At 31.6% G+C, this 12,513-nt stretch overlaps 2 protein-coding genes across 3 annotated transcripts; one reads left to right on the top strand and one right to left on the bottom strand.

Moving 5' to 3' along the window:
• The first annotated feature begins 223 nt into the window (after positions 1 to 223).
• On the top strand, positions 224 to 2,005 carry LOC109808570 (GDSL esterase/lipase APG). Its single transcript, XM_020371618.3, has 5 exons — positions 224 to 500; positions 640 to 770; positions 851 to 1,084; positions 1,248 to 1,503; positions 1,603 to 2,005. The coding sequence occupies exons 1-5, from the start codon at positions 263 to 265 to the stop codon at positions 1,797 to 1,799; spliced, it is 1,056 nt and encodes a 351-aa protein (XP_020227207.1). The 5' UTR covers positions 224 to 262; the 3' UTR covers positions 1,800 to 2,005.
• A 442-nt stretch (positions 2,006 to 2,447) lies between these two features.
• On the bottom strand, positions 2,448 to 6,024 carry LOC109808876 (protein CHUP1, chloroplastic). Of its 2 annotated transcripts, none has more exons than XM_020372042.3 (5): positions 5,626 to 6,024; positions 5,130 to 5,398; positions 4,945 to 5,033; positions 3,894 to 4,673; positions 2,448 to 3,572 (listed from the first exon to the last, which is right to left on the bottom strand). In XM_020372042.3, exons 2-5 carry the CDS (start codon positions 5,308 to 5,310, stop codon positions 2,700 to 2,702), a joined length of 1,923 nt encoding a protein of 640 aa, XP_020227631.1. In that variant the 5' UTR covers positions 5,311 to 5,398; positions 5,626 to 6,024; the 3' UTR covers positions 2,448 to 2,699. The 2 variants fall into 2 exon arrangements, with proteins under 2 accessions (XP_020227631.1, XP_020227632.1); XM_020372043.3 differs by lacking the exon at positions 5,626 to 6,024 and adding an exon at positions 5,497 to 5,625.
• Positions 6,025 to 12,513: the final 6,489 nt, after the last annotated feature.

The raw sequence follows: 12,513 nt of genomic DNA, 5'->3' as shown, positions 1-12,513 counted from the left end.
TAAAGAGAAAAATATCGCACACAAGTACACAAACTAGTAGCTTCAGAAAAGTATATGCAATGAGTTAACCAGAAGACAAGTAACTAATCTAGTATATTATATTATCATTATCAATATCAAAGGAGGGTATACATAACCACTTTACGCGTTCACATTTAATGGCCCTGCCTAACTCCCATCCTCCTCCTTCAATAGGCGTAATTTTTAGTTGCCATATAAGTTCTCAGTTTCTGCTGCACTCAATGCACCCCAAAGCCTTAAGATGGTGAACATTGGGACACTTGTTCTACTCTTTTCATTTTTCCTCCTGAGATGTGGGCATGCACAAGACACCCTTGTGCCAGCTATCATAACATTTGGTGACTCCGCAGTGGATGTAGGGAATAATGACTATCTCCCCACCCTTTTCAAGGCTGATTACCCTCCTTATGGGAGGGACTTTGTTAACCACCAACCTACTGGGAGGTTTTGCAATGGCAAATTAGCTACTGATATTACTGGTAATATATGCAACTTGTACTTGTACCTAGCTACTTAGATTAGACTAGATGCTTAGACTAGATCATGTGTTCCACTAAACATATACTAATGCACTTAAGTTTCTTTCATTCTTACTTGTTGGAATGTTCCATTTTGTAGCCGACACATTGGGTTTCAAGACTTATGCTCCTGCATATCTTAGCCCTCAGGCATCAGGGAAAAACCTCCTTATTGGAGCAAACTTTGCTTCAGCTGCATCTGGTTATGATCAAAATGCTGCCGTTTTGAATGTAAGTTTGGAATCAACAACTTCACATATGGTTTACAAGATTTCTGATTTCAACATAACTTCTTTTGTTCCTTTTGGCAGCATGCTATCCCTTTGTCCCAACAGTTAAGTTATTTCAAGGAATACCAAGGCAAACTGGAAAAAGTTGCTGGCAGTAAAAAAGCAGCCTCTATTATCAAGGATGCATTGTACTTGCTCAGTGCTGGAAGTAGTGACTTTGTGCAAAACTATTACGTCAATCCTTGGATCAACAAAGCCGTCACTCCTGATCAGTATGGGTCCTACTTAGTGGGTGAATTTTCAAGCTTTGTTAAGGTATTCTGCTACTATTATTGTTGAAGATCTCAAATCAATCGGTAATATGATAAAAATAGTATATATAAGTGAAAGATCACCCTTATCTCAAAACTCATGTTCTAAGAGATTTTGTCGCACTATTGGAATGAGTTAATGGTTCCACTTCTTTGTTTGGACACAGGACTTGTATGGATTGGGAGCAAGGAGAATTGGAGTGACTTCACTCCCACCATTGGGTTGCCTACCTGCTGCAAGGACTTTATTTGGCTTCCATGAGAATGGTTGTGTCTCAAGAATCAACACTGATGCCCAAGGATTTAACAAGAAGATCAACTCAGCTGCAGCAAATCTTCAAAAGCAACTTCCCGGTCTTAAGATTGCAGTTTTTGACATTTACAAGCCTCTCTATGACCTTGTTCAATCCCCTTCAAAATTCGGTAGATAATACTTTAACTAAAATACATTATTCAACATAGAGTAACATTCACTTGCAGTAAAATTTTGTTTTTTCTAACCAATCTTTTGATGCTTTATAGGTTTTTCTGAGGCAAACAGAGGTTGCTGTGGTACCGGGACTGTGGAAACAACATCCTTGTTGTGTAATCCAAAGTCACCAGGAACTTGTTCTAATGCCACGCAATATGTGTTTTGGGACAGTGTGCATCCTTCGGAAGCTGCTAACCAAGTTCTAGCAGATTCATTAATTCTACAAGGCATAGCTCTTATCACATAAAGAATCGTCATTATTCATGTGTTAGATATAAGATATTATTGTGTACAACTACACATCGTGAAAGTGATGCAAAAGTTTCCTGTTTTACTTTAGTCTGAAAAAACTGTGCTCTATGTAATTCAGATCTTGAGAAATTTGAGATAAACTCGTTTGTAATACATTTTATAATAGTTATAATACAAACATGTTTGTTTATCATCTATAAATGCATTGTTCTATTTTTGGTAGTTATACTTGGAGAATTTTAAGCAAGACAAATAACGATCAGAGAAATTGGCATACAAGGAAAGAAATATCTAATAGAGGCTGTTAAATTAAATCCTGAGGGGTTGGATTAGAATTTTATAACCCATTCGATCCGAATATATACAATAAAAATAGCATGAAATTGTTAAGAGGGCAAAAACTAAGTTTATTTTCATCTCAAAATCTGTCTCACCAGATTAATAGTCAACGGAGAACTTTTTGATCAAGTCCATGTGCACTGTGAGGAAAATGCAACATAAGCCTAATTCCAGATTTACCCTTTCTCTTGCAAAGAAGCGTGATGAAGGAAGCTTAACAATATTTATTTTGACAGCTTAAAAGCTTTCAACAGAATTTTGCAACATAATTAATCTAAAGAAATTACCAATTGCGAAGAAGCAAGAAAGAACAAGAGGAGTTAATCACTATAATTTAAAATGACGCATATGCTACTCAATCCCATATCTTACTCTTAATTGAATTACTAATCATAAATGCATGCCTTTGATTATAAATGCATCCTTGTCTAATTAATGGTAATTTGAACAGCTCCTAAAGACTAATGTTGTACATCAGAATTTATTACTAAATAACCTGCTAATCTGTAATATTCACTGTTGGAATGAGGTAAAATCCTTGCATATGGCTATAAAGTTAAAATGAACTATATGCTGCTGATCTTCTATGCGATTTATGATTGGGAGTATCATCTGATTTTCTTAAAGCTTCAGCATATTTCACCAAATTAGATTTGTCCATGCCAGATGATTCTGAGAAAGAATCAACGCGGTTTTTGAAATCCACTGAACTTCTTCTCCTTGGACTCAAATTCTTTGAGCTTCCTGGAGTATGGCTATACGAATTTCTCCTACTTTCATCCTTCAAACTCTGTGTCTGGTTATATTCAAAGGAAGTTCTAGATGTGGCACCGGGAGTTGCATTCTCACTCCGAAGACCCTCAATTCCAGTATCATTTCCATTTGGTATACTCAAGCTGAACTGTGAAGTATTGCTATCTTCTCGAGACATTGCTTTTCCTTTACATGGAATTCGAACACGATGATGCGGGCCATCTTTGCCTCGTATCAGCTTCATAAGCTTGCCAAAAATCCTTGACTTGCCTTTGTTGCTTGTATTGTTTGCTTTGGCCTCAGATGAATTATCTAGAGGAGAATAGTCATCACGCTCTCCAGAATCTGTGAGAAAAGAAGCCTGGGAAGAGGACCATTGGTCAGAGTCCAAATCAGAATTGCTGGCTCGCCTGTCATTATTTGCATATTCAAGTATAAGCTGCTTGGCTTTTTTCTCAGATGTAGGACTCAAGCTTTTACTCAAGTCCCTTGCAACTGCTTTACCAGATGGAGGTTGATAATTTCGTAGCTCATGTCTTAAGCAAGCATTTATCCACCGTAGATAAACTAGTTCTTCAAGATCTGAACATCTATCAGCATGTAGTTGCTCCATTTCTTTCATCAACCGTTCATTCTCTTTTCTAAAACGCTCACTTTCTTCTTTCAAAGAATCTGCCTGCATCCAAATGCATCAGATAAAACCGTGTTTAAATTTAAAAGGCAGTGACTGAGGCTGTGTTTCTATATCCAAAATCTGATTTTACTTTTTCAACATGTGAGTAAACAAGGGTTGCTCAAAGAGCTGGTGGAGGGTGGTGCAATTTGATTCTAGGCTTAAGATGAAGTAGGTTACTCGTTTGAATGCTACGAACTTAGACAGCCTTTAGACTTTTCTAGGGTGTCTTCCTAACTGGAACCGTAAACAATTTTCAAAACTTAATAGATTTTAGATGAGAAATTGATTTTAAAGAAGTGTGGAATTGGATTGTATCATTACCTCTGGGTTTTCTAGAACAGCATTTGCAAGGACCTGAGTAGAATCCAATCTTCGAGCTAAGTCAGAATTTTCCATCTGCAGTCTCAAATTAGATTTCTTCAACTGTTCTGCCTCACACTCGAGATCCTTTAGCTTTGTCAGCTTTATTTGAATCTCATGATCACTAGCAGCAGCTTTCAGTTCTTGATCTTGCATCTTGGAAACTTTATGTTTAAGATTTATGATAAGCTCCCTGTTCTGTTCAGCTTCATACCTGATTTTCTTCTTCAAAAACTTGACTTTTGCTTTTGCGTTCTCAAGCTCAGACATAAGTTTTGCATGATCAGACACTTGTGCCTCTAATCTCCGATTCTCAGACTGTAAGGTCTCAACCTTTAGATTGAACATCTTTGCCTCCATATTGCTTATCTTCAATCTATTTTGGAGCTCCATCACTGCTGCTTCTTGCTCTCTAAGGCCACAGAACTCAAGCAATTGAACCTCGAGATTTGTTTCCCTCTCTTGAAGCATTCTGATCATGCTCCTGAGTCTCCTGATCTCTTTCTCATAATCATCCTTCTCAAAACTTGTATATGCCATGGGAGATCCTACTCTTGACCTTGGCGTTTCTACTTCTTTCTTAAAAGAACTACCTGAAATAGTGCCTTCAAACTCTGCTTCCTTGGTAAGATCATTAAACTCAGGCAGGAGGAACTCATCTTTCTCTCCACTATGTTTAGTTCTTGGAGAGAGACCCAATGGGGAGTTTTTACCAATCACCTTGTTGATGCATGTTTCTTCCTGATGTAGAAGAAATTTAACAATTTTGTTAGTTGAAGAAAAGAATCTTATCAAACTTTTTACCAATTTTCAATGTCTATTAATTCTGTAAAATCATATTACAAGCAGATGATACGTCATCAGAAGATTAAAGCTACATATCTATTTGTTTGAACAAGAGATCTTAGACACATAAGAAAACAAATGAAGAAAAAAATTATATTCTGCCTATCAACAAAATGAGAAAATTGAAATAACAACCAGAAAGATACCCTTTTCTTGTGAAACTTACATTATCCAACATATTTTCCTCGGAAACAGTGCTGCAAAAACTAGATGCAACCCTGTTACCTCTTCCTACATTAACTTCGCTTCCATGATCTGAATACACATTATACATACAAAACATAACTTACATTCATCATCCTGGGAAAAAGGAAAAAGAAAGAAAATTGTTAATATAATGAATAAACAAACCTGAAGGGTGGCCCCTGGGGGAAGTAGCAGAGGGTTTGATTCTTTTGGTTCTGACGTGAGAGTAGAGAAATCCAGCTAAGGTAAGAGCCAAAGCAAGACCACATTTCAGGAGAAAAGGCTTCATGCTCTTCTCCTCTTTCGTTTTCCATTTCAAAAACCTTCCAAATATTTTTTCCATCATGAAGAGAGAGAGAAATCACATAGATCCTCTTCTTCATCATCCTCCATCATCTCATGTCATGCCCACCAAAAAAACACAAAATCCATTTCTGGAAACATAACAACCATCATGGATAAGCAAACTCCAACATCCCCAAAACCATTAAACTCACATGCACCACGTCAAATCAAACCATACAAGACCTACCACGTTAGATTGGTTCAACACAAGAGCAATAGTATAGAAAACACAGAAATAATTGTAAAACAATGTCCATGAATTGTGATCCACAACCAACAAAACATGATGAAAATTAGCAAAATAATTGAACTTTACATTTATATGATCACGATGAAACGCCTCGTGACTCAATTAAAATGACTCAACAGAAGCGTGGCTTTTTGATGCTGTTGTGTTGTGGTAATAGTTTGATTAGCGTATCTGCATGTTCCTCTTGTGAACAAAAGGGTATGAACGCAATCTTAAAAGAAAAAACGTATATTGTTTTACCAACAAATACTGCCCATTGATTTTTGTCTTACGTATATGGTGAATACGATGTGGGAAGTGGGTCATGTCAGGGAGAAACACAAACTGAACTTGAAATTGTGATAAAAAAAAATTAAAAATGAAATTAGGTAAGAGAGAGAAAGAGAAAGAAGATTCTGGTACGCTGAGGACCTGAGGTAACAACGAAAACCAATTATGAAAAGGTGAAAATGTGACGAAGGTACGTAAATTATTTGGAAAATCGAATAAGTATTCTTCTAATTTATCCATCTTAGTTGTGTAATTATGGAGACAGTTTTGTTATCAGATCAAATATAGTAAACGGAGAACCCTAATTAAGCGAAACTGCTCTTTCAATTTTTCTCCAATTTTCCCTCCAAAGGCCGCGTTCCTGCTTTTTCTCAACCTTTCTGTTCTACTATTTAATATTTAATAAAGAAGTCAATCATTTTAACTTTAATATTTGAGTTTAATTTTCATGTATTATTATTAGTATAGATATTTTTTTATCATGTATTCATGTTAACTAAATAGACATGCTTTTATAAAAATTGACTTAGAGAAAAGTTATATTTTCTTATTAAAAAAAACTACGTATTAACTATATTTTAACAACAAAAAAAAAAACCTATCAAGTTTGAGTGCCGATTGACATGCAATAATTTGGATATGCAACAATATTAAATACTATTAAATTTTTTTAAAAAATTATCTTTTATAATGAATGATCTTAGACATTAAATATATACGCTTAAATTTGTTTTTTTTTTTTCTAAAATGAATGTATTTTAATTTTAATCTTTGTAAAAAAATTATTTTCTATCCTTCTAAAGTTTATCAACATTATTTTTAGCCTTTCTAAAATATTTTTTATCCTTATTAAATTTTGGTTTTGGTTCATGTAAAATATTTTTTTATTTTCATTTTTAAATTATAAATTATTTTTTTTTATCTCTAATGATGATATTAAATTATATAAGTAATATTTATTTTAAGATTTATTTTAAAATTTAAAAAATATGACACACTAATATAATATTACTTACACTTGTAATTAACACCTAAAATAGTCACTTGAACTTTTAATAAACAAGTACTTAGTTTATAAGGATTAAAAATATATTTAAATTATCTATATATATATATATATATATATATATATATATATATAATATTTTATATTATAAAATAATTATAAATTATTTTAAATATAATTTTAAAATAATTATTAAAAATAATAATTTTAATATAAATCACAACCTTAATTGAATAATAATGTAAAATGAGTTTATACTAATAGTATATTTAAATTAAATCCTAATTAAATTTATATTCTTTTTAATATTTTCTCAGTTTAATTTCCATACCTTGTTAATGTAAATAGTAATTAAATTAATTAGAAAGACATCATGTAGAAGTATATGGCATGTAAAATCTAAGGATAAAAGAGTAATAAATTAACAAGCTTTAAGCATTATATTTTATTTATTTAAGATAATTACAATAACAGTAACCGACATTGGATTTATATATTAGTATAAGCTCCATTAAGTCAAAGTCGGTCCTAATAGATAAATAGTTAAAAAAAACAAATAGTAGATTAGGCCAAGTTTATAAGCATTTCCTTCCACTTGTGAGAATATAATAAGGGCACGTTAGCCTTTATACCAAGAATTATATAACACAAATTTGGCAACGAGTTAGATGAATGTATTAAATGCATGATGAAATTTCCATTGATGATGCTTTCTTTTTCAATTTGTGGGATTGCTTCCTCCACTTGTTTCAGTTCCAAGCCCTTCATCTGCTTTTACAACTACTTTTAATACCAAATTTAAGTTTGTTAATTTGGTGATAAGAAACATGATGCAAAAAGGCATCGTATTAAATATTTTAAAAAATATAGTTTAAATAAATTTTTAAACTATGGTAAAAAAAATAGATAGTTTTTTATTTAGTCCTTTTAGAAAAATCATTTTTATTTTTATAAAAAAAATTATTTCATTTTATTTATTGTCTTCAGATAATTAACCATTAAATCAAACAAAAAAAGACAAAAAAAAAATTATAGGGACTAAAATAGATTAACAAAAGATATATATAGAAACTAAAATAGAAAATGATCAAAACAAAAATAAATAAAATTTGAGACGATTGAAATGCAAACAACAAAAATTTGAGATGATCAAAGTAAAAATAACAAAAAGATAAAAGGATTAAAATGAAATCAATATCATTTTATATGAACTAAATATTTATTTGAATCAAATTTATAAAATTTATTTTATTAAATACAATAAATGCACTAATACATAATTAAAATAATGAATATGATGAATGCATTCGTGACTAGCAAAACAATTATAAAATTGAACACGTAACTTCGTAAAAGTCATATAATAACAAAGTCACTCTTAAAAATGTATAAAAGTAAATATAATATAATAAATAGAAAAAACCAACATAAAATAAGACAAAGATAATGAAATGAATCGTAACATTTACAACAGGAGAACATCAAATGATAATTACATTACAAAATCATTCCTACATTGATATCTCTTATAGATTATATTAGGCACAAAACAAATATTTTTATTATTTCATATTCATGTGTTATCATTCATTAATTGACATTTTTGTCATATTTTATATTTTGTTCGGTATTATATATTTATTATATTTCCTTCATAATTTCAAAGTGATTGTAACTTTATTATGTGAGTTCAATAATATTTTTATTTTATTATTTTATGCACGTGTGCTATCATTCATTAAGTGACATTTTTGTCATATTTTATGTTTTGTTCTTGTTGCTAAGAATTTGTTATATTTCCTTCATAATTTGATGGTGAATGCAATTTTAATTGACGAATTCTTTGAAATTTTATGTTTAAGACATTTTAAATAATCACCAAAAATAAAGATTTTTAATCTGTGTAAATTTAAATTTAAATTTTGTTAATTTAGCTTAAATAGAAATTAGTTTTTTTAAATAAGATTATTTTAATTTTAATCATCTTAATTCTAATTATTTTACAAAAACAAAATAATAACTTTTTAATAAAACAATTTTTTTTTTACAAAAACATAAATTATAACTTTTTTTGAAAGGATAAAAAGAAAACTTTCCATTTTAGCAGGACTAAAATGTTATTTAAACCTTATTTAATATTTTTGGTATTTCATGTAAAAAGTAATTTTTAGGCAAAATAACACTTTTCTTTTTTCTATTAAAAAAGGAAAACATCACAACTTAACTATTAAGTATGTATGCGGATGTTTGTACAAAAACTTGATTAGATCCTTATTTGATTCTAGATATAACTCGATTAAAATCTGACAACATATGAAACAAAATTAGGTAAAACAAACTTGTTATAATTTTTTTTATAAGTGAAAAATCATATTAAGTAAATGTACTTAAAGTACAGTGTATGTATACAATAATTAACTATGGGTCTAAGGTTATCAAATATTTATATGTGTCATACAAATATATAATTTTGTCTCTAGAGCATCCATATAGTAACTAGATTATTTTTTTTCCCGAAAACTCCTTCATACGCATTTCATACACAATTACTACATATCCCATAGATTTAGTTATTTTGCTTCCATGTCACCTTTGTTCCATGCACACACATGTTCTCAATCCACCCTAAGATACATCAGTGTTTTGTAATGCATTGTTTAGGATTTGTTGACCATTGCACAAATGGTTCCTTGAAGGTATCCACATACTACATATATTAAGCCCACACATAAAACACAATACTTGACATTACTTTGTTAATATTAAATTTCATATTCATGAAAATTTCATTATTTCTAATGTTACATAGAACTCATAGTGATACACATCACACTACTTTTCATTTGCCATGTTGTACCAAGTGTGAAGTTTCATGTTGCCAAAAATGCATGTGAATGTCAGTTGATAATACCATTTGTATATGTAGCCACGAGTAATAGTTGATCCATACATGCCTTGACATTAGACATATGAGGAAGATGTGATTCATAGTTTCCTCCTCCTTTATATAGAATGAGCACTTGCTTTCAACCTCTTGCATTTGAATTCCTATTCTTTTAAGATAGTCAATCATTGGTAGAGCATTATGAAGCCTTCTCCAAATAAACATTTGGACTTTTGGAGGTATCTTTACCATCCACGATTTTTGGAGTATGTTAATATTGTTGCAAGTTGATTCATTTTCCCTGATTGTGTCATATGTTGAGCGAATAGTATAACTCTTATATTATCTTGTAACCATATCGAATTATCTTGTATCCCTTTCATAATTGTCACTGAATCTATTAATCCCAATAATTCATCCATCATTTACATTTCCCATTGAAACCACTCTTTCTTCCATGTCAATTTTCATACCCAATTGTCATCCCCCCAAACCCTCTATATCCTCATGCCCCCTCCAACCTCTATACTTAGATCTCAGAATTTATTTCCATAACTCCTACAACTCATTATGTAGTTCCCACCACCACTTTGTTAACAATGCATCATTGAACCAAGAAATATTCTTGATCCCTAAACTACCCTTACCCTTTGGTTGATAAGTTTTTTTCCAATTAACCCATGCCACTTTTATTTTTTCTCCTTTACCCTCATAAGAAATTTCCATGTAAACTCACAATAGCGTCTCTCACTCCCATCGGTATTCTAAAAAATGAGAGAAAAAAAGAGGTAAAGATGTCATCACTAAATTTATGAGACATACCTTCTCGACAAAAGACAAAAGCTTATGTTTCCATCCATTCAATTTCATTTTTATTTTTTCTACAATAGGTTTCCAAGTCTCAACTTTCCTAGGATTTGTGCTAATTGGAATACCAAGATATGTAAATGAAAAAGGCAAAAGTTTGCAATTTAGAAAATTTGCATATTTTATCAATTTTTCACTATGAACTCCCACCGCTTCAAATCTACTCTTCAAGAAATTGACCTTTAACCCATAAGCTAACTCAAAACACCTTAAACTGCATTTGATTGTAACCACATTTCTCATAAAATCCTTCCCCAAAAATATAGTGTCATCAACATATTGTAGTAGATTTACCTTCTCATTTTGCACCCTTACTTTGAAGCTAGGGAACAATCTTTTACTTATCACCCCCCCCTCATCATATCGTTTAAGTCCTCCGCCACTATAAGAAATAAAAACAAAGCTAATTAAAATATTTCCTTGTCTCAATCCTTTAGATATTGAAAACTCTTTTGTGAGACTTTCGTTAATTAACACTGAGACTATATTGCTCTCCAAATAACGTAGGATCCAACTTTTCACTTCTTCCCAAAAGCCAACCTTTTTTAAGATGTATAACAAAAAATCTCAACTCATTGAGTCATATGCCTTTTCAAAATCCACCTTGAATATGAGACACTTTTTTTTTTGGATTTTTTGTCTCTTCAACTACCTCATTTGCCACCAAGGCGCTTTGAAGCAATTGTCTTCCCTCCAAAAAGACACTATTTTTTTTTATGTATTACATCCATTAAGACTTGCTTCAATTTTTTTGAGAGAACCTTGGCTAAAATCTTGTACATATACCCTACTAATGAGATTGGTTGAAAATCTCCCAAACTCTATGGATCTTTCCCCTTAGGGACAAAAGAGATAAAAGATGAATTTTTACCTTTGAAGAATTTTGCATGACTATGGAATTCCTCAAGAAAGTTCACAATATCTTCTTTCAATATTTCCCAAAAGGTCTTTAATGAATTTAAAATTATATCCATCCGGACCCAGGCTCTTCAAGCAACCACATTCCCAAACTGCTTTTTTATTTTTTTTTATATTTCAACCTCTTCAAACTTTGCAAGTAATTTTTGATTTTCCTCACTTGTTATACATTTGAAACTTACTCCATCTAATGTTGGTCTTCTCATCTCCTTCTCTTGGAATCTTTCTTGGAAAAAATCTTTCACCACATTTTTTTTATTCTTGTAGGTTATTCCACTCATTGTCCTTGTATATTTAATCCTCTCGATATATTTGTTCTTTTTCTCCAATAGACACAAGTATGGAAGAATCTTGAGTTTTTATCACCTTCCATAATCCACTTGACCCATGACTTTTGTCTAATAAATGATTCATAAGAGGTAGTCATGTTCCACAATTCCTCTCGTGCTTCTCTCTTTTTCTTTTTCTCCTCTTCATCAAGATCTCCTTCATTTTTTTTTTTATCATATTCATTCAATACCTTTTCAATATTAGCTAACGTTCCCCCAACCATGCCAAATTCTTCTATGTTCCATTTCTTGAGTTGCAGCTTTAATTCCTTGAGTTTTTTCTTTCAATACATAACTCGTCCACCCTTGTACAATTATTTCCCCCATTCTTCTATGACAAATGGCTTGAAACCTTGATCTTCCAACCAAACAATCTAGTACTTTGAATGGTTTTGGTCCACAATCAACACTATTATTTTTTTTGCCAAAATTGGGCAATGATCTAAAACATTTCTATCAAGGGCGTATTGTGTCCAATTTGGCCAACCATTCAACCATTCTTTACTAACCAGGATGCTATCCAACCTACTTCTCTCCCTCTACCATTTGGTCTATACTGTGTATACTTCCTCCCAACCAAGGTATGTCATTTAGCTCCATTTGTTGAATAAAATTTTTAAACTCTTTCATTTCTCCATGTTTATTACTTTCCTTATTCACCCCCACCCTTTTACCTTCTT

Source organism: Cajanus cajan, chromosome 5, assembly GCF_000230855.2.
Source record: "Cajanus cajan strain Asha chromosome 5, NIPB_CcT2T_4, whole genome shotgun sequence".
Taxonomy (NCBI): Eukaryota; Viridiplantae; Streptophyta; class Magnoliopsida; order Fabales; family Fabaceae; genus Cajanus; species Cajanus cajan.
The sequence above is the reverse complement of the archived record's forward strand: the minus strand, read 5'-3'. Positions and strand labels throughout refer to the sequence as shown.